The sequence below is a fragment of the Schistocerca piceifrons genome, chromosome 3, assembly GCF_021461385.2.
Source record: "Schistocerca piceifrons isolate TAMUIC-IGC-003096 chromosome 3, iqSchPice1.1, whole genome shotgun sequence".
In the NCBI taxonomy this organism is placed as follows: Eukaryota; Metazoa; Arthropoda; class Insecta; order Orthoptera; family Acrididae; genus Schistocerca; species Schistocerca piceifrons.
Window position 1 is genome coordinate 167443767 of NC_060140.1, and position 23523 is coordinate 167467289.

Sequence of the window (23523 nt, forward strand, 5' to 3'; positions counted from 1 at the left end):
TGAGGGCACAAATCCGTCACCTTCCAGCGAAACATCTCCTTGACACCTGCACTGCAGGATGGAGACAAGATGGGGGCTACTCTTTAATGCTCTGGGGAACATTCATGTGGGATCCATGGGTCCAGTGGAGCTCATGCAAGGCACCATAGTGGCCAAGGAGTATTGCACAGAGGTTGCAGACTATGAACATCACTTCATAGTGATCATGTTTCCCGATAGCAGTGGCATTTTTCAGCAAGGTAATATGCGATGTCACAAGGCCAGAAGTGTGATGGAGTGGTTTGCGGAACACAATGGCAAGTTGCAATTGATGTGTTGGCCCCTAAAATCACCATATCTAAACCTGATCGAACTCATTTGAGATGTGTCTGAACATGGCATCAGAGCTCATTGGCCCCTCCCTGGAACTTACGGGAATTAAGTGATTTGCCCTATGTTCAGATGTGGTGCCAACCCCTCCAGCGACCTACCAAGTCCTCATTGGTTCCATCCAATGATGCATTGCCACTGTTATCCGTGCCAAAGGTACTAGATAGATGGTCATAATGTTCTGGCTGATCAGTGTAATGACCCAAGGACTGGCCTAATCTATTAAAACTGTACACAAACTGAGTTTGTGAAACAGCTTCTGGTGCAGTACACCTCTAAGACAATTTCTCCCTGCAACTGTTACACAGCTACACCCCTGGGTCAGTTAACAGGATAGGAAAGCAAGGGTTCTACAACGCTCCAACAAATTAGTAACACGGTCACACAAATGAGTTGAAAGGTTTACTTACCTTTGTGAGGCCCTCAGTGGCTAAGTGCAAATAATCGTAGGCAAACTTCACAGTACATAGCATATGCAGTTTTACAACTACTGTCTGTTCACTTCTAAGAGTTCACTAAACAACGTTCCCCGTCTAAGTCAGCCCTTGACAATAATCTATAACCAAGTGGGCGATTGCTGCTCTTCTGTTTTCTGAGTAGGCTTCTGTCCATTGTTGTCCGGTTGCTGGCAGATTGTACTCGGCCGGCAACTGGCCGAGATGAAGTCAATATCTTCATCCTCAGCGCCACCCATGGCGCTGGTGGAACTTGTGCAAGTGTCTAGTCTCTATGGCATTGGCACCAGCTTGCATCTTTGTGCCTGTGGTGCTTTTGACCTGGCTGTGTCTTATTCAGACTTCACAGCACTAAGATTTCAGTTCCATATACAATTCCAAACAACTATTGGTAATGATTATGTTACTATTGTTACAGTACTATTTTAAAAAGTTAATTTTTATTTTAGCATAGGAAAGTAATAAATGCATGTACATTACACCAAGTTTCAACTCTATATTTCCTCTCATTGCTTGCAGTAGTTTGAATTACTGAGGATTTATCCAGCTGAATGGAACTTATAAGATTCTCTCTGGGATTATTTACAACAGGCTAGTTCTATATGCAGAAGAGATTCTGGGAGAATATCAGGGCAGATTTCAACCTAAAAGGTCAACAACAAATCAGATTTTTGTGCTGAGGTAAATACATGAAAAGGCATATGAGTGTAATATTGAGCTTTATAACCTCTATGTAGACTTCAAGTGGGGCCTTCGATAGTCTTGATAGAGCAGAAATGCTAAATGATTTGCTACTGCTTTTTAATCTGACTCTTTAAGCAGTCATTTAAAAGCTTCAAATGTCTGGTTATACAGGCACACAGTCAACACAGATGAGTGCATATGCTGATGATTAGCAATTATTAGTGTAAGAAGAGTCTCACTAGAGAGAACAATAGGTGACCTGAAAATAGCCACATTTCCTAGAGACCTTGCTGTTAATGAAAAGGGGACTAAATACATGAGCTTCACCAGGAAGTGAAACAATAACTTGTATAAACTATCAGCAGCTGATATAAGTTTTGAACATGTGTAGAACTTTGATTATCTGGGGTCTAATATTAATAGGACAAATTACACATCAACCAAAATAAAACAGTGCATCCTAAGTCATAATAGAAGGTTCCAGAAGTTTAAGAAATTATGAGCCTCTGAGTTGTAAACAGACAACTGAAACTTCAAATTTATAGGGCCAGTTGCTACCTACGAATGTAAAACATGGACACCAATGAGTTCTGATGGAAGTAGCTCAGGATATTTGAATGCAGGATTCTGCGCAAGATCTATGGGACAATTCAGGATAACAATGGTTTCTGGAGATCTAGAACAAACACTGAGCTGGATCGCTTCATACAAGGAGCTGACATTGTAAGAACAATAAAGAAAAGGAAATTGGCCTGGCTTTGACATGTCCTTATGATGGATAATGGAGAAACAACTAAAAAGGTTTTTGAATGGAGGCCAGCTGGAAGAAGACAGAGAGGAAGACCTTGAAAGTGGTGGATAGATGATGTGGAAGAAGAAATAAAATAAATCAGAATTAGAGGATGGAGGAGAACTGTGCTGGAGAGGGCAGAATGGAGGAAACTTGTTGAAGATACTAAGACCCATACAGGGTTGAAACACCATGAGAAGAAGAAGAAGAAGAAGAAGAAGAAGAAGAGCTTACAGTTTGGACCCTAGTAGAGGACGTTACATGTAAAAATATGTTTGTTGCATTTTACAGACAACAATGTTGTTTTTGCACACACTGAAACTGAACCTTGTTGTGTGTTCTTAGCAATGGTCAATGATTTCTCCAATCTTGAAAGTCTGTTCACATTGATGCAATATGTAGCTCTGTGATGATTCTTCCAAGTCTTTTGAAGAACAGCTGCTCTCTTGGCAATTTCTTTGTGTACTGAAGTCAGTAAGACACAAATGCTGCACACAGAAACTTAAAAGGGTGTCATAGAAAACAACTATTGCCATCAATTAGTGTTTGTTTAGATATATTTGTTACTGATAAAGTAAGTTCTTTCATACCTCCAGACCACTTTTTACGCTAATTACCTATCGTAATGCCATGTATGATAAATTACACTTTTTTTCTTTTTGTGAAGTAATTGATCACAGGAGTGACATCCAAGAAGTTAAAAACAAAGTATTAAATTGCCTACTGGCCAATTTGCTCTGAGGTCTTGACTCGTAGTTCTGTATATTTCTCAGCTGTGTCAATCTCCTTACGAGATGAAGCAGTCACATATCATTAGAAATAAAACAGTCATTAAATGTTGCATTTTAGCCCTTAGTTCACTGGTGAGATCAAGCTGTACCTGCCCTTACATCCACAAATAATGTTTTGTTCTGATGAGCTCTCATGGAAAATTGATTTACAGTCGAACTCAGCTCATTGGAGTTTGTAACTATCTGTGCCATTTGCAGTAAATAGCCATCTAAAACAGCTTTCAGCAGCAAAATTTACTGCAATCACTTAAAAAAACATGGTTTGAGTTATTGGTATCCATAATGAATGACTACAACAGATTAAGTTATACTGAATTTTGGAAAAAAAGAAATACACCTAATTTCGCAAATTCACAGCTTCCCTAAGGTGGCCATCTGCTATGGTGATCAGCGACAGAAAAAAATGAACTTAGGTTTCGTCATGCAGCCAGCGGTTTAATCTACATAATTTTAAATTAATTTTATTTGTTACAGGTCATTATTTATATCGTATAATTCTTAAACGTGTGGGCAGCATTATGTTGATGGTACATGTGGATGTCTCAACTGACATTGTACAGGGGATAGGCAAAATAATGTGAACACCTGTACTTACTTGGGAATGGTTTATTAATAAGGGGTTGGACCCCCATTTGCCCATAATACAGCTGCAATTCTTCTTGGAATACTGGCAAATAATGATTTTATATTCTTCAGTGGAATGTTATACCACTCTTCAATCAGGACCTCTTCTAACTCCTGTAGTGATGAGGGAGGCGGAAACATGCTCCAGAGTCTGCACTCCAATACTGCCCACAAGGGTTCAATAATGTTCAAGTCTGGGGACTGTGTTGGGCAGAGAAGAGGCTGCAGTTCAGTTGCATGCTCCTCGTACCACGATTGTGCTTTCCTGGCTGTGTGAATTGGTGCATTATCATCCTGAAATATGAGATCATTGTTGGGGAATAACATTTGAATCATGGGGTGCACCTGATCAGTTAAAATGATCACATAATCGTTGGCCGTAACATGCCCTTTGAGAGAAATTATGGGATGAACAGAAGACCACACCATCAAACTTCCACTTCCATGCTTAACCGTTGGAAACGAGCAATCAGGATTGTAGGCTTCTTTTCGCATTCTCCAGACATAAACCCAGCCCAATGTTGGAAATATCGGAAGCATTGACTTGTTGGACCATATATGTGTTGCCACTGATCACCCATCCAGAATTTATGTTCCTGACACCACATTTTACACTTCTTTGCATTGATTGTCGTCAGTAAAGGTTTTGGTATAGCAGCTTGTCCATGAATATCCACTGTGTGGAGTTCTTGGCAGTGTCTATAGATACCGGGTCTTAAATACGGCTATTGAACTCTGCAGTCACTTAAGCCACTGTAGTTTAGTGTTGTTTTGACACAATTTGTGTTAGTGTGTTGTTTAGTTTTGATTCACACCCTCTATTACATTTACACGATGATGTCTTTCCATGGTTTATGTAGGCTGTCATGATTGCTGAAACAATTGCTCTTGAAACATTCAATAAGTTGGCTGTTTCGATTACTGATGCTCCAGTTAATCGGGCCCCCACAATCTGTCCTCTGTGTAACTGTATTAAATCTTTCACTGCATGTCGACCTCAGCCTCTGAAAGCAAATACAAAGTGTGCACTACTCATAAGCAACCTGCACTTCTACATAGTCCATACTGAACATGCACAGTCCAGCACAAAATGCGACATGTCGCTTACCTGCATTGTTGACTGTCAAACACAACCATCCCATTACTACCACTGCTCACATTATTTTTCCTACCCCTCTATCTCAAGGGTGCATCACTAGAGCGTATAGAGCGTGGGCAGGGAGGGCAACTGGCCCTTACCCCATACCCTCCTCCTCACAGAAAGTCATTTTCGCAAATTGAATTTGCATCCTGCTCTGAAACATAGGCAGATATATCAATTCTATATCAGTTCGACAAAAGCGAGTACGCACAACGGATATTTGGTAGATACTAATGTGCCTATACCTATTAGTCTGTTTCCCTGCTACTGCTTGCTAATGGTAGCCGTTGCATGCTATTACTATTGAACACTTGCCTGACAGAAGTTGCATTATAGCACAAATGTGGCAACATCATAATAACAAATAACATTTATTAAGAGTGTACGTCCAAATGGTACTTTGATACAATTTGATGCATGGCAGTTGATGTCCTAAGCCTAATACATTATATGTAAATAACTTTGCTGTCTTTTGGCAGTCTATGATATATATCAGATAGTAATGTTGCAGATACTCTTAACAGTCCAAGTTCTCTGTAAATAGCAACTGCTATGTCGAGAGGTAGTTTTCAGAGTACTGTGCTGAGTGGGCTGCAAGCACTAAACAAAATCTTCACCTGAGCCCACACTACATCTGAAACCTAACTGATTCCTCAACAGCCGATCATTGTTTTCAGGTCACTTTACTAAACTATTTTATATCATTTGCTCGAGTACATTTTGAAGTGACAGTGGCCGGCAATATTGCCACATTGTCTTTCATGAATTGAGTGTTGGTGATACTGGTGCTGTAATTATTGTGTTAAATTTGATACTTCATTCATTAAAAGCTGTTGTATAAGTGATGCCGCTAGTTAATCAGAACTTTAGTTTTAATGTGTCTCTTGAAGGGTTAGCATATGTGTGTTTAAGTAAATGAGAATCAAACAGTGGCAGTAGTCAGAGTACTGAGAACAACAACCATTAAGTACCGTACGAGTAGCATTGTAGTACTGGTATCTTTTTGAAAGCCTTAAATATATGTATAAAGCAGTTGTGATGGTATTCATCAATTTAGAGAACAAAAATTGCGATTTGCTGTACTATATTTTACTAACAAGTTCGTTCACTTTATACTTGTGTAGCGAACACTACGTAACTCGATATTCTCTGCTGTGGTGGCAATTAAGTCATTTTTTTTTAATGTAAGAGATATCATATTTCGTGGAGAACATTTAACTAACTGAGTAAGGTCAATTTGTCACATACATGCATCTCTTCCATTTTTAAACCCTCGTCGCCAGTTTTGTGGAGGTTGAGTTGCCACTATTGTTAAGGTAGGCCAAGTTTGTGAGTTCATAAAATGGTTTCTGGTGCAGTACATCTCTAAGATAGTTTCTCCCTGCTACTATTACACATCTATACCTCAAGTTCAGGTAACAAGATAGGAGAGCGAAGGTTCTACAACACTCCAACAAATTAGTAAAAAATTCATACAAATGAGTTAAAAGGTGTACTTATCTTTGTGACTAGTTGAAACATGAAGTCTGCAACACTGCTTGTAATGTAATAGCCAGCTGCTGTTACGGTCGCAGTTTTGAATCCTGCCTTGAGCACGGATATGTGTGATGTCCTTAGGTTCATTAGGTTTAAGTAGTTTCTAAGTCTAGGGGACTGATGACCTCAGATGTTAAGTCCCATAGTGCTTAGAGCCATTTGAACCATTAGTAACATAACAAAGAAAAAGGCCCTGAATGGCTAAGTGCAAATAATCGTAGGTTAACTTCACAGTACATAGCAAATTATATTTACAACAACTATCTGTTCACGTCCAAGAGTTCACTAACGACCTCCTCTGTCTAAGTCATCCCTGGATGATGATCTATAACCAATTGGGCGAGAGCTGCTCTTCTATCTTCCGAGGAGGCTTCTGTCCATTGTCGTCCAGTCATTGGTGGATTGTACTCGGCCAGCAATTGGCCAGGGCAAAGTCGATATCTTCATCCACAGTGCCACCTGTGGTGCTGGTGGAACTTATACCAAGTGGCAAGTCTGTATGGCACTGGCACCATTTCACATCTTTGTGCCTGCGGTGCTTTTTCCCTGGCTGTGTCTTTCTCAGACGACACAACATACAATAAATTATGTATGGGTATTTGACGCCATAAAACTCTAAAAACTTCCATACTGGTATTCACAATGTTTCATTGAGCAGCTATGGTACCACTAAATAATCTTTCTAGTTAAAAACTCATTACCGTGAAGAAGAATGGAAACAGCCATAGGGCAGTGGGAAATGGCCGACAGTATTACAACTGTCTACACTTTTTCTTGTTGACACTGAAAGGCAATCAGTTTTGGATAGAAGTGAAGCTAGCCTTTGGTACTATAGGAATTGTGTGTGTATAGTGCCCCATGATTATGGAGAAAGAGCAGCCATTCATAACACTCAATGCTGAGCTGACAATAACCCAGGGAGAATTAGCATGTGTGTGATCTATGGCGGGCAGTGCAGCAAAGTTAAGAATAGGGTAGATGACTGAATTATGATTAAACCTGCCACATCAGGCAAGAGGTTCAAGAGATGTTGCAAGTGTGCTAGATGTAGTCTAGATGTCTCACACAGCTTCACTGCTCCGGAGATTGTAGATGAAAATTTTCAGACAAGCCAAGCACTTCAGGAACATATAAGGCAGATAAAAAAATACAAGCTAACATTAGTAGTAGGTAGAGGGATAAAAAGACCAAGAAAGTCCTGCTAGTTAGTAATCATGAGAAAGGAATGTCTGAACTAGTACAGAACTCCCTGGGTAATGAACATCAGGAACTAGTATTTTTAAGTCAGATGGAGGGCTCAGCAGTGTCTCCTGTGATTTAGGCTCTCTGAGGAAAGATCTTGATAAAGACCATTTAGTGTTATTAAAGTTGCTGGGAATGCAGAGAGATTGAAAAACATGTCGTAGCAAGCTGAGATTTTTTCTAGTTTTTTATTTAAAATCTGGTGATAGGTTTGGTAGGTGATAGGAGAACCCAGTTACAAGTTTTCCCTTACCGTAGATACTGTCTCTTGTCCAAACAGTGTTGTATGTGGCTTCACTTTCTATCTCGGTGAATGTGAGTTTCTTATCTACTGTGACAAACGCATCACCTCCATTTCCCATTAACTTTTCCTTCTGATTTACTCTTAGATTTACCCAAAAAATCTCATTGCTTTCTCTTTTGCATCTTAGCTAGCTTTCTGTTACTTAGTAATATGTGAGCTCAACTGATTTGTAGACTGCTTCAAAATCTGTGGCTTTGTTTTGATTGCTTCAGTAGTTTTAATCTTTTCATCTATCATAGGGGTCATTTCTTTGGGTGTTACAGTAATACTTAAGGAATTTCTACATGTGTTATTTTCTGGCTTCAGTGGACATTCACTTAAGCTGAAAAAAGACCTGGATGTAATCTGTACACAGTCAGCCTCCTGTGTGTAGCAGTGGAGGGTATTAACAGTGTTTTTGGAAGGTTCTTTACAGTGACAGTATACCATGGATGGTCCCTCTCATTATAAACTATTTTACTACCTACATAGCTTCCCAATGCACTCTTCACCCATTTAAGGGGACCTTTATCTGGATTTATTCATTCACTCATTCAGTTATTCATTCTGTTTATAGATTCCATCCAAAAGGAGAACCTCTAGTGATATGAAATGAATGACAGTCTAGATTAAAAAAGGGAACACCTCTTAAAATTTACTCTGTAAATGGCATTGACAGTAAACTATATGTGGTGTCACCGCCAGACACCACACTTGCTAGGTGGTAGCTTAAATCGGCCGCGATCTATTTAGTACATGTCGGACCCGCGTGTCGTCACTGTGTGATCGCAGACCGAGCGCCACCACAAGGCAGGTCTCGAGATACGATATAGCACTCGCACCAGTTGTACGACGACTTTGCTAGCGACTACACTGATGAAGCCTTTCTCTCATTTGCCGAGAGACAGTTAGAATAGCCTTCAGCTAAGTCCATGGCTATGACCTAGCAAGGCGCCATTAACCGTATCTGAAGATAGTCTTAATTGTGTTATCAACAGCGATGTACCACAACATGGAATAAAGTTAAGTATTTGAGGAGCTGCATACTTTTCTTATTAGAATTCACTACTTATCCTGTTCCAGAATTCACGCCCGTCTGCGTTAGATAGCTTCCATTTAGGCCGCCTCTATCTACAAGGTGTTGGCACATTTACCAACACATCACTATAACTATACTACTTGATAATGTTTGTGCTTCTATGTGCTAAAGGAACCCTAGTAAATTAGCCCAAAACTGCTGCACCCTTCATGTATTAAATAGCTGCTGTTAATCACCTATTGGTAACTTGATATTTCCTTAGTTATTGAGAGGAAGTAGTTACCTACACTGTTGTAACTGTGATAGGAATGGTCGCAGGGTTGCCGCTAACGAAAACGCAGCGGGACTGAACGGGAGCGGCCCGCGAACAAACAAGATGGACGAACAGGAATGGAAGGACAAGCACGATGACAGACAACCAAGCCAAACACCAAGATCAACAACAAAGAATTAAACAATGGGATTACAAGAGATAACCTAACAAAATCAAAACAACGCCCACTCGTAAACGGGAAGTAAGCACACACAACGTAAACACGATGTCTGTAAGCGAGATATCAACCAAACACGAATACCAGACTGCCTCGCTGAGTGAGAGGCAGCCGCCTAAATACATGACAGGGTATGTCACTATTGGCCACTGGGACCATGTGCTCCGCAGAGGCACCCTCATGTTAGACTCGGGGCCAAGAGCTTGCGCAGCCATGGCTTATGGCACAACTGTAGCAGAGACCTCTAGTGGTCATTGAGTTCCATGTCACCTGGCACAGATTTGAAACCCGTGGCACTCTGTACCACATACATCTGCACAACATAGGCTTGTTTACAATACATTACTATTTACCATGTACAATGTACACCTATTATCATATGGATGAGTCAGGAAGAGAGGTAAATGCTTTGAGGGGTGATAGTATTAGTGATCCTTAACAAAAACTGTCACACGGTCATATGTCATATTCCGAATGGTTTCCGAGATAGAAAACATTTAATTTAGATCGTTATTTATTTTCTGTATTATTAAAACACTGTCATTGTTTACGATGTACCACAGAGGTGTAGAGGAAGTTGTGACAAACAATTTGATACAGGACACTTGAGAGCTATCATGTTCGAAAACTGCCTGAAATTGACCAACAAAAACTACCTAAGCTACAGCACACGTGCATCTTGTGAGATTTTCAGTATTCTCATGATCTCTTTGTTCAAACTATTAGTTGTAGAGAAAAATGAATAGGACCTTTTTTTCTAGAAACTTAAATGTAGTTTAATTTTGTATCACAATGTGTTTTCACTGGAGGGTTGAGTTTTTGAGTTATTTAGGAAAAACATACAAAAGTGATATTCAATTAGTTCTATCTTGGAAATAATTTGGAATAAGGTGCATGTCCATATGAAGTTTTTTGTCAGAATCACTGATACTGTCATCCTTCAAAGTGTATATCTTTCCTCCTGACTCATCCTGCATAGCTTTAACTTAGATAATCAGAAAATTTATGGAAGCACTGCCTAATGCAGGCACAAGAAGAATGAAATAAGAAAAAATGTATTGGAATGTGGTGACTGGCGGCAGTTATTTTTTGACATCACCTTTGAATGAATATTAGGCTCTTTTTTCCATAAGCTATGTGGTGTATGTACAATGGGTGGTGTAATTTTTTATTGTGTGTGACAAGTATTTCTTTTGTGCAAATTGACAATGTGTATTGAAAGTAGTAATAAAAGTTTGTATTTACAAAAATATTTTGTATAAAGCAAAAAAAAAAATCAAGAAATATGTGATTTGTTTTTTCTTGCTTCTACAATTTTTCTCTGGCAGTTAACTAGACATTTAGCTCTCATTCTTAAGGAAAAAAATGAACCTGCATCATTGCTCAAAACTCACATTAAACTGTAGGTTTCCTTATGACTGGCTGCTTGGTGTTCTCAGGTGGTATGAAAGCAGAAGCAAATTCATCAGTAGATATAATGCTAAGGTAATAGTAGTAATAATTTACAGCACATTCCATAAATACTTCATAATGACACCAATGAACATCAATCTACACTGTCTGACAAAAATAATGAAGCATCCAGAAGATATGGTTGGCTGTCAAAATAACTTCATACACATACATAACATTGGCAAGTCTGTAAATGATTTGGATTGTAATTCTCTGTGACAGGTAGCGTAACAATCAGACTGTATTATTACTGTTCGTGTTTATTGTTATCAGGCCTAGTAGGCTATGTAAGAGGCATTAATAATGTCAGACATTGAGTGATCACTGTGAAAGACATGGAGATGCAGCATCATCATGTGAAACTTTGTTATTAGCATGTGACAGAGTTTGAAGGATCTCCACTGTGTGTCTCTGTTTAATATCAGAGTAACGGGGTGTCTGGATGTAACAGTGGTTTGGTGCTGGATGGAATGGGAATGTGAGGGCAGGAATACTCATCGTTGAGGTTCTGGTCAACCACATCTGACTATTTCATGGTAGGATTACTGTATTATGTAGCAAGTACATCATAACACTTTCACATCTGCACCTACCATCTGAGAACAAGTAATAGACTCTCTGTAATATTGTGTGTTGTCCTGCACCTTTAGTTGGAAACTAGCTCCAGCTGGACTAGGGAATTACTCCCCCTTGCATAGGCTGCCATTAACCCTAACACTAATGATGGACTGCTAGCTTGTGTTCAGTGATTTATCATGGTTCTGCACTACCAAAGATGACCATTGTCGATGAGTAAGGTCGTGACCTCATTGGAAGTTCCATTCTTCCACTTTTTTGGAGAGACATAGTAGTCATAGTGTGGGGAGCCATCAGGTATGATTGCAGATTGTGGCTGGTACTGATTGAGAACTCCAATAGCACAACATTACGTCATGGACATTCTCTGTCCTCGTGTGGTACGTCTCATGCGACATTACCATGGTGCCATTTTTCAACAGAACACTGCTCATCCACACATGGCATGTGTGTCTATGAACTGTCTGCATGATGATGAGGCAATCCTTTGGTCAGCAATATTCTCAGATCTCTCCTTGATAGAATGTGATCAACCTGGACATCAACTTCATTCCAGTGTCAGTACCTGGGATATTAAGGACCAGGTACAACAGTTGTGGTGTCATCTTGCCTCAGGAGAGGATAAATGGTGTTATGACACTCTTCCCAATTGAATCAGTGCATATACATATAGGCCAGGGATGGTGCAATGTCATACTGATAAGTGGGGGTCACATTGCCAAGTTCTTTGTATGTTTAATTCAATTTTGTAATCTCTGAAATAAAATCACATACCTTACCGGCCCATGAAGTTTCATTACATTTTGTCCTCCCTTTCTGGGTTCTTCACTTTTTTTTCAGGCAGTCTAATCTCCTATATCATTTATAGTTTTTAGCTAACGAGATAGGCCACAAATGAAGCAGTGCTTGACACTGTGAGATGTTATACATCCTTTCACTAGAGCTATTAATTATTACTTCTGTAATGTATTTAGATAAAGATATATAATTCTGGAATACACTGCTCATGCAAGAATATGTCATATTTCTCAGCAACATTTTACTATTTACACATCAGACATGTATGTCAAGCAGCAGTAGATAGTAACATGATATTTGTCTCTTTACAGAATATACAAAGTTTCTTACTTACACATGAATTGTAAGATACTTTTCACTCAGACGTGGGCATGGTTTTTTTCTTAGATTTCATTTATTTGCTAGAATTGTTTGATTTAAAATAGGCCTATTTTCATGTAACAGTAAATACTTACAATGTACTACTTAGGAGTTACAACTCCAGGAAAGTGTTACTTCATATTCAATATGAAATCTATCTCAGTGGGTCAGATTTGCAGTAAATACATTGTATTGTAGTGTAATTTCATTGTACTGTATTTTTTAAGATCCTTATTGCATGTGAAATATGCAAGAAAATCATTATAGTGATGTAACAACTTTTCCTGGTACATTTGAAAATTGAATGTCCTTTTCACTTTCAAGTTTCTCTTTAAGTGCTTTAGTAATTTTGTGTCTAAATATATTCATATATGCATACTACAGTACTGGTTGCACCCTTATAGACGCTCAATGGAACCCACCGATGTTTCAACAGTTCTGTTGGCATGGAGATATGTGCAGATGATTTCATCTTCAACCCACAAAATAAAATTGTAGTAACATCAGGAGAAGTTCTGAGCAGTTTCTCACCACAAAGGATCTCTGCAGAGCTTAGAGCAAGTAAGTGTTAGTTATTATCTGCTTTGAATTGAAAATGATATGTAAAGCTTTGTGACAGTTTCACAGCAGAATGTTATGAAAGGCAATGAATCTTGTTTGTTTTCTTTTACTCAAATTTAATTTCATTGTGAAATAAAGTTCTATTATGCCCTCACTTACAGAATGTAAAGAAAATTACGATGATAGCAACATTAGTTTTCTATGTGTAGTAGTGGTAGTTAAGTTTACTGCCTGACCAAAAAAAGTGAAGCCTCAAGAGTAGTAGGAGAAAACAGATTTGTAGTTCATGGAGTGAGAGAGTATGTGGAGTTATTTCAGTGATTACAAAACTGAGGCATATTCACAAAGAACTTGTGAACATGTGCCCACTTATCAATGTGAGGCTGCACACTCTCTGCCTGGGTGCATGGTCTGATTTGATTGGGAAGTGTGTCACAAAGCCATTGTATCCTCTCATGAGGCAATCTGGCCCACAACTGTTGCAAATGGTCAGTGATATACTGGCACTGGGATGGAGTAGATGTCTGAGCTGGTCACACATGTTCTATCAGAGGCAGATCTGGGCATCTTACCAGCCATGTGAACACCTCAACATCATGCAAGCAGTTCACAGACAAGACACACCATGTGTGTATGAGTATAGCCCTGTCACATGTGAGGTGACACAGGAGGATGGAGGATTTCCGTGAAGGAGCATATGGTTATGCTGTCAGAATTACTTCAATCACTACCAGCCATGACCTCAAGTTATACCCAATGGTTCCCCTCACTACGACACCGGGAGTGGCACCACTGTGTCCGCCCGAAACATTAGAAGAATGTGACCTCTTCCCATGTTGCCACCATACTCATTAATGATGGTTATACAGAGTAGTGCAGAGTCATGATGCACCGCTGCATCAGCAGTCCATGCTTCCCAGTCACAGCAGCACTTCAAATGCGGCCAGTTGTGTTGTGGTGTTGATGGCAATTATGAATGTGATGGTAATTCCCTAGTTCAGTTGCTGCTCGTCCCTGATCAATGGTGTGTGATGATACAGAATGTTGCAAGGAGTCCACTACTTGTTCTTGGATGGCAGGCACAGGTGTGAAGGGGTTATGGTATGCTTGGTGCACAATAGAGTGATCCTCCCTGCAGTGGTTAGATGTGGTTGACTAGAACCCACATTCTGTTTTAGTCCAACATTGAATTTCTGACAAATCCAAATGACGCACAAATCTGAATGTTGCACAAGTTGATCAACTGACCAAATGGACACCTAGAATAAGGCCCCTGTCAGTCTCTGTCAAGTGCTTATAACACAGTCTCACATGAATATGTGGCCTCTTCAACAGCCTTCACAGTGATCACTCAACATGTGATGTCATTCACACACCTTATATACTCTACCAAGCCTGGTGACAATACTAAATGTGAACAAAACTAATGCACTCTAGTGGCCATTCTAGATGTAACAGAGGAGTGCAGTTCTAATCATTTATATACCTGCTAATGATATGTGTTTGTATGAAGCTATATTGACATCCAGACATGTCTTCTGGGTGGCTAACTTATTGTATCAGGCAGTGTATTTTATTTCACATACTGTTGATATGAAACCATCCATGTCAGCATGTGTGAACTAGTGTCCTTTCAGTCTGTCACACTGCTAAATCATCAGTTTGTCAGCGAAGCCTGAATTTGTATATCAGTCAGCTACTTTCTTTTGTTTCTTTTTTCTCTTCTAAAGGTTTTTTTCTAGCTCTTTGTTTCCACATATGTTTATCTTTGACATACCATAGAGTTTACATACTTGTTTGAGGGCTTTTTTCAGCATTGGAAGCACTTCTGGAGCTCACTTTTCATTAAGGTGCTCACTACACATAACACAAAAATGTCTTCATTCATAAACTCTGAATAATAACAGAAATAAGTCTCTCATGACTCCACACACAACAAGACAAAATAATCACACATGTGAGTGGTACAAACTAAAGAACACAGTGAGGGTGAGTCAGCACTGCTCCGCACATATATAGGCAAGAGTCACTGGCAGACATTGCAGTGGAGACTGTGCCATATGCATGCTTCTTACTGTTGGCCTCTAATGGTCGACCCATGCTGCTACAGTTGGCAGTTGACTTAAATACACACAGTTGGCAACACTACTCTAGATGCCCTCAATCACACACACTGGTAGTCGTATACAGGACACTTCTCCCTCATGCAAAGAGGGGGTGTCTATGTGACAGAGGAAATGTCAGAAGCCTGATGAGAGACACATCCATCAGACCCGGAGCGGTGGCAGCAAGTGCCGACGGTGAGGGCGGGATGATGTGCCAGGTGGGCATCAGAGCATAGAGCTGGAATGCACAGAGACATGGGCATGCCTGAGAGTTGTAAGACTACACAGTGCCCGATGACAGCACCAGGGAGGAAGGTGTCATTGCCATCTCTGCACAATCAGCAGCAGGCAGGTCCCAGTGTGGAGGACACAGGGCTGGACCCACCAGTGACAATGGCTGAGGCGATGATGGCAAGGAGGCCGGTGGACGTGGCCTGACCAGAACAGCAGGCTGCAGCAGTGGACCCAAGGCCAGTGATGGACTTGCACCATGAAGCTGGAACTCCAGGATGCCACACATGGAGGAGGCAGCCAATGGGACAATGTTGCCTCCACAGCAGGCAACAGTGGACACGAGGCAGATGGTGGCAGGACGGCCTATGGAGAGGGGGACCACACTCACAACCCAGTAGCTTCTGGTGTCTGATGGGGCCACAACTGATCAAAGTGGCACACCACCAGCCCAATGGGCATATGGACGTCACAACAATGGCGTCCCTGGTGGTGGACAACAGCGGCTGGTATACACTTAGGCCAGTGACCAAACTCACACCGGAAATCCTGGTGCGAAGCAGCTGGACATACGCAACTGTGGCAGGTGTGGTGCAGGCTACAGAGAGTAGAGGAGAGTGCATAGCTGCTGGCTGTGAAGCAACTCAGTTGGGCTCTGCTCCCCCATAGGTGTGAAGCAATAGGTGCTCAGAAAATAGAGAAGGGTGTTGTCTGGTGAAGAATCCACAACAAACTTTTCATTTGGGATGTTCACACAAATCATTCTGCCTTGTCCTTTGATTGAGGGTGGAATGGTGGAGACCTAACATTATGAATACTGTTATGGGAACAAAACAATTTAAATGTGTGAGAAACCAACTGGTGAGGTCCTCCATGGACAACAGCAAAACACTGCCAAAAACCGAGAGGCAATACTAAGGTGAAACTTGGAGGCATACAAAAAACATGAAATTTCTGGAGAGCATAGACTATGGCAAGATCCTCTTTGTCCACCTGACAGTGATGCTGCTGGGCTATAGGGGGAGAGATTCAGAGGCAAAAGCAACAGGTTGTTCAGAGCCGTCAGCATATATGTGCACTAGGACCAAGCAAAGGCCATACTGAGAGTCGTGAGTTACCAAAATTATGTGCTGGTCCAGAGAGAATGCAGCAAAACAAGGGGCTGAGAACAGTATGGATTTCAACATTTGAAAAGCAGTTTTGCAATCTTGGCTCCAACAAAAAAGTACATTCTTGTGTAACAAGGCATGCACATACACTGTGAGCTATGTGACAACATGTTATATTGGCCTGCTGGTACAAGCCATTGTGATGAGGAAAGACAAACAGTACATAGGTGTGGAAATGGTCTCCAAGGATAGCTGCATAGTTGTGTTGATCTATTGTGCTTTCTAGAACAACAAGATCGCCCAGGGAATGCCAGAAATACATTCCCCAGCCCAGAATTGTTGCACGTGTTAGCTTTCAAACATGTAATGCGGTACACGACAGTGGCCATCTGTCCGATGGGCATAAAATGTGAGTCATGTGAAAAGGCACCATGTTTTTACTTAGTGGACAACCAGTTGTGGTACTGGCATGCAATTTCTAGCATTCATCGCCTATGAACAGCAGTGAGTATGGATGCTTGAACCAGGCACCCACTGTGGAGGACCATATCAGCAAAGTTGACCGAATAGTCATTGAGGAGACATTGTCAGTAGCCCCTTGGTTCTTCTGGCTGGTTAATTGCTCAGCAGTTGCAGGTCTATTTTCTCATATGTATCTCCACAGCTGTCATTCCTCCTTGTCATCTATGGCCCATGGTGCAACACAAGTGCCTGGGCACCAGTTTTGAATAGCACCATTTTCATTCATAGTATCCTTTAACCACAGCATCATGCAAATGGTTTACAAACTTAGCAATTTCAGAAATGCTCCAACCCTCAGCCCAAAAGCAAACAGTCATGCCCTTCTGGATGTCAGATAAATTGCTCAGTGATGCTACCTGTTGCCTGTGAGTGGTTATTGCACATTGACATCAAATATAGGCTGTGGTCACATTAATGTGACTGGACCTTGTATTTGTCATTCAAGCTGCCTCTCTTCTAGACTTCTTACCAAATATTCCCTAGGTAGGTTGTAACTGCCTGCATTGCAGCCTAATCCATAGGTCTGTATCCTTTGTTTACCAGTTCAGGAGTTGAGTTTACTATGATTCCTTTCAATACTGACATTGATATGACATGCCATTACTAATTTTTCTCACAGTGTAAGAACAATGTGGGAAGATGTTATCTATGACTGTGTTCCTGTTTTTCTCTGCTCTATTTTAAGTGCAATGTGTGTCTCAAGCAAATCTTTTACTGTCCTCTTTTCCAGAGAGTCAATCAGAAAGTTCATATTGAAGTGACCACATGAAATCAGCTTGGTATTTCACTTAATGATTGGGCTTAGCAGAGTTGCATGCCACTTCTAAGTTTGCTTTTGGTGGTTGAGAGTAAATATCTCTTTATCTGCTTAGCTACTTTTCTTTCAATGAGTCTCATTGAGTTTAGAATTTTTGTAATTGCAAGTTTTGTTGTATGCCAAACTTTTTCTTATCAAGCTTTATCTTGTTTTGCAACTCTTCCCAACATTTTTTTCAGAAAATCGCCCTCATTTCTTGATTCTTCCTAACTTTTGGGTACTAGTACATTTTAGAGAACAGATATTATAAATAATATATCCCTATCCCCCCCCCCCCCCTCATGAACCACGGACCTTGGCGTTGGTGGGGAGGCTTGCGTGCCTCAACGATACAGATAGCCGTACCGTAGGTGCAACCACAACAGAGGGGTATCTGTTGAGAGGCCAGACAAACATGTGGTTCCTGAAGAGAAGCAGCAGCCTTTTCAGTAGTTGCAGGGGCAACAGTCTGGATGATTGACTGATCTGGCCTTGTAACACTAACCAAAATAGCCTTGCTGTTCTGGTACTGCGAACGGCTGAAAGCAAGGGGAAACTACAGCCGTAATTTTTCCCGAGGGCATGCAACTTTACTGTATGATTAAATGATGATGGCGTCCTCTTGGGTAAAATATTCTGGAGGTAAAATAGTCCCCCATTCGGATCTCCGGGCGGGGACTTCTCAAGAGGACATCGTTATCAGGAGAAAGAAAACTGGCGTTCTATGGATCGGAGCATGGAATGTCACATCCCTTAATTGGGCAGGTAGGTTAGAAACTTTAAAAAGGGAAATGGATAGGTTAAAGTTAGATATAGTGGGAATTAGTGAAGTTCGGTGGCAGGAGGAACAAGACTTTTGGTCAGGTGAATACAGGGTTATAAATACAAAATCAAATAGGGGTAATGCAGGAGTAGGTTTAATAATGAATAAAAAAAATAAGAGTACGGGTAAGCTACTACAAACAGCATAGCAAACGCATTATTGTGGCCAAGATAGACACGAAGCCCACACCTACTACAGTAGTACAAGTTTATATGCCAACTGGCTCTGCAGATGATGAAGAAATTGATGAAATGTATGAGGAGATAAAAGAAATTATTCAAATAGTGAAGGGAGACGAAAATTTAATAGTCATGGGTGACTGGAATTCAAGCATAGGAAAAGGGATAGAAGGAAACATAGTAGGTGAATATGGATTGGGGCTAAGAAATGAAAGAGGAAGCCGTCTGGTAGAATTTTGCACAGAGCATAACTTAATTGTAGCTAACACTTGGTTTAAGAATCATGAAAGAAGGTTGTATACATGGAAGAACCCTGGAGATTCTAAAAGGTATCAGATAGATTATATAATGGTAAGACAGAGATTTAGGAACCAGGTTTTAAATTGTAAGACATTTCCAGGGGCAGATGTGGACTCTGACCACAATCTATTGGTTATGAACTGTAGATTAAAACTGAAGAAACTGCAAAAAAGTGGGAATTTAAGGAGATGGGACCTGGATAAACCGAAAGAACCAGAGGTTGTACAGAGTTTCAGGGAGAGCATACAGGAACAACTGACAGGAATGGGGGAAAGAAATACGGTAAAAGAAGAATGGGTAACTTTGAGGGATGAAATAGTGAAGGCAGCAGAGGACCAAATAGGTAAAAAGACGATGGCTAGTAGAAACCCTTGGGTAACAGAAGAAATATTGAATTTAATTGATGAAAGGAGAAAATATAAAAATGCAGTAAATGAAGCAGGCAAAAAGGAATACAAATGTCTCAAAAATGAGATCGACAGGAAGTGCAAAATGGCTAAGCAGGCATGGCTAGAGGACAAATGTAAGGATGTAGAGGCTTATCTCACTAGGGGTAAGATAGATACTGTGTATAGGAAAATTAAAGAGACCTTTGGAGAAAGGAGAACCACTTGCATGAATATCAAGAGGTTTGATGGAAACCCAGTTCTAAGCAAAGAAGGGAAAGCAGAAAGGTGGAAGGAGTATATAGAGGGTCTATACAAGGGCGATGTACTTGACGACAATATGGAAATGGAAGAGGATGTAGATGAAGATGAAATGGGAGATATGATACTGCGTGAAGAGTTTGACAGAGCACTGAAAGACGTGAGTCAAAACAAGGCCCCCGGAGTAGACAACATTCCATTAGAACTATTGACAGCCTTGGGAGAGCCAGTCCTGACAAAACTCTACCATCTGGTGAGCAAGATGTATGAGACAGGTGAAATACCCTCAGACTTCAAGAAGAATATAATTATTCCAATCCCAAAGAAAGCAGGTGTTGACAGATGTGAAAATTACCGAACTATCAGTTTAATACGTCACAGCTGCAAAATACTAACGCAAATTCTTTACAGATGAATGGAAAAACTGATAGAAGCCAACCTTGGGGAAGATCAGTTTGGATTCCGTAGAAATGTTGGAACACGTGAGGCATTATTGACCCTACGACTTTTCTTAGAAGAAAGATTAAGGAAAGGCAAACCTACGTTTCTAGCATTTGTAGACTTAGAGAAAGCGTTTGAAAATGTTGATTGGAATACTCTCTTTCAAATTCTGAAGGTGGCAGGGTTAAAATACAGGGAGCGAAAGGCTATTTACAACTTGTACAGAAAGCAGATGGCAGTTGTAAGAGTTGAGGGGTATGAAAGGGAAGCAGTGGTTGGGAAGGGAGTGAGACAGGGTTGTTGCCTATACCCAATGTTATTCAATCTGTATATTGAGCAAGCAATAAAGGAAACAAAAGAAAAGTTCAGAGTAGGAATTAAAATCCATGGAGAAGAAATAAAAACTTTGAGGTTCGCCGATGATATTGTAATTCTGTCAGAGACAGCAAAGGACTTGGAAGAGCAGTTGAACAGAATGGACAGTATCTTGAAAGGAGGATACAAGATGAAGATCAAAAAAAGCAAAACTAGGATAATGGAATGTAGTCGAATTAAGTTGGTTGATGCTGAGGGAATTAGATTAGAAAATGAGACACTTAAAGTAGTAAAGGAGTTTTGCTATTTGGGGAGCAAAATAACTGATGATGGTCGAAGTAGAGAGGATATAAAAAGTAGACTGGCAATGGCAAGGAAAGCGTTTCTGAAGAAGAAAAATTTGTTAACATCGAGTGTAGATTTAAGTGTCAGGAAGTCGTTTCTGAAAGTATTTGTATGGAGTGTAGCCATGTATGGAAGTGAAACATGGACGATAAATAGTTTAGACACGAAGGGAATAGAAGCTTTTGAAATGTGGTGCTACAGAAGAATGCTGTAGATTAGATAGGTAGACCACATAACTAATGAGGAGGTATTCAATAGAATTGGGGAGAAGAGGAGCTTGTGGCACAACTTGACTAGAAGAAGGGATCGGTTTTATAGGACATGTTCTGAGACATCGAGGGATCACCAATTTAGTATTGGAGGGCAGCGTGGAGGGTAAAAATCGTAGAGGGAGACCAAGAGATGAATACATTAAGCAGATTCAGAAGGATGTAGGCTGCAGTAGGTACTGGGAGATGAAGAAGCTTGCACAGGATAGAGTAGCATGGAGAGCTGCATCAAACCAGTCTCAGGACTAAAGACCACAACAACAACAACATCCCTATACATCTTTTTATTTAAAAGAAAGGTCTTGGTTCAAATTAACAGCTCTTTTCATTGAAACAATAATCAGAGGAGGAATTATACACAAAAATACTTTAGTGCAGAAAAGTGTATTCCAGAGCACACCTAGTCAACAACTTGCCAACAACTACAAAAAGCTACTACAGGTAAAGTACAGTTTGTGTGGGGTACAAATGATTTATTAGTAGCCAAAAATTCTAAATTTTTGATGTTTTCAACAAAGTCAGTCTTTGTACACATTTTTTAAAGTTTCGCATAATGATAGTACTTTGGCACATTCACAGTGCATTAATGGGATCTATGTACATAAGCACTGTAAGCCAATAATATTATGAAAAGATTAGATCGCTACTCACCCTAAAGATGACTACATTGAGTTGCAGACTGACACTACAAAAAGACTGTGACACATTGAGCTTTTAGTCAAAGCCTTCTTCAGAAAGGAAAAGAAAACCTTACACCATTCAGCAAACACATCTCACACACACGACTACTGTCTCCAGCTGTTCCATTCAGAATGCAGCAGTGCAGCATTGGACAGAAGCAATAAACTGGAATGAGGCAGGGAAAGGGCAGTTGTAGCAGGGTACAACTGGGGGAGAAAAGTCACTACTGCCTTGCGGAACATACAGGGACTACACGGTGGCAGGACAAGGCTGACAGGAACAGCAACAGGAGGCAGTGGAGAGAGGCAGGTGGAGGGAGATGGGGAGCAGAAAAAGAGAGGAACAGTAAGGGGAAAAGACTATTGAGTGCATTGGCAGGGAGTTGCACACAATGAGGGTGAGGGAACATGAATTGAAAGGAAAAGATGATTTGAGGAGTGGTGAATGTATTGTAAGGATAACTCCAATCTGTACAGTCCAGAAAAGGTAGCGGTGGAATGGAGGATACCGATGGCCAAGGTTGTGCTGGATGCCATGCCACAGTGTGGTCCACTTTGCTCGGGGCCTTAGTTTGGCAGTGGCCATTCATTCTGGTGGACAGCTGGTTGATAGTCATGCCGATATCAAAAGCTGTACAATGATTGCAGCAGAGCTGGTACATGACATGGCTGCTTTCACAGGTGGAATGAGGGAGGAGGGCATCTCTTGTCATGGGAAATATGCTGCCATCAGTTTGCAGGTCATGATCTAAAGAGAATCTCCAATACACTGGCAGACCAACAACATTAAAGATGTTATATAAGGAATCATTTGTGTTTCACATTGCTACTTACAGCGTGTAGTCTCGAGTGAGGATGGTTACAAGCTGTCAGTTGAGTGATTTTGATGAAGGGCAGTTGACTGATCTGTGCCAGGTAAAAAGGTCACCACTGCAACAGAAGTGGATCAAAGTGACTGAAGAAAGCCCATTAAATGCAATGAGCAGTTTGAAGACACCACTTAATAAGGAGGGAATGAGATGTACTGGAAAATGACAGTTATGCTAAATGTGGATTAATGTTTGAGGCATGTATCACTACCAGTCCAAGAACATAAATGAACATGTGCGTGGTATAGTCAGTTTCTGGGGGAATGGTATTGTGCTAAAATGATGATGATGTTTGGTTTGTGGGGCACTCAACTGCACGGTCATCAGTGCCTGAACAAAGTCCCAATTTTTACTGAGTCCAATCTTTACACAGTACAAACTAGCCACTGTCACGAATAATGATCATGATGATGATGATGATGATGAAATTATGAAATACAAACACCCAGTCCCCAGGCAGAGAAAATCCCCAACTTGGCCAGGAATCAAACCTGAGGCCCTGTGTTCCAGAGGTAGCAATGCTAGCTGCTAGACCACGAGCTGTGGACATTGTGCTGAAATACTGGTTTATCTACTATGCAATGGGCCCTGGCTTCATTTTCAAATTTTGCACATTGTTGAGACACAGCAGGAAGGCATTACATGAATGAACTGGCTTGTGAATTCAGGAGATCTGAATCCTGTAGAACATGTGTAGGTT

The 23523-nt window shown here is 40.7% G+C and overlaps 1 protein-coding gene across 1 annotated transcript in view; it reads left to right on the forward strand.

The window, feature by feature from the left end:
- The first annotated feature begins 13077 nt into the window (after window positions 1–13077).
- Window positions 13078–23523, forward strand: part of LOC124788489 (integrin beta-PS-like) — a 91497-nt gene continuing 81051 nt past the window's right edge. Inside the window, exon 1 of the mRNA XM_047255758.1 lies at window positions 13078–13192. Coding sequence (XP_047111714.1) covers window positions 13078–13192 — 115 coding nt within the window. The remainder of the gene's footprint in view (window positions 13193–23523) is intronic.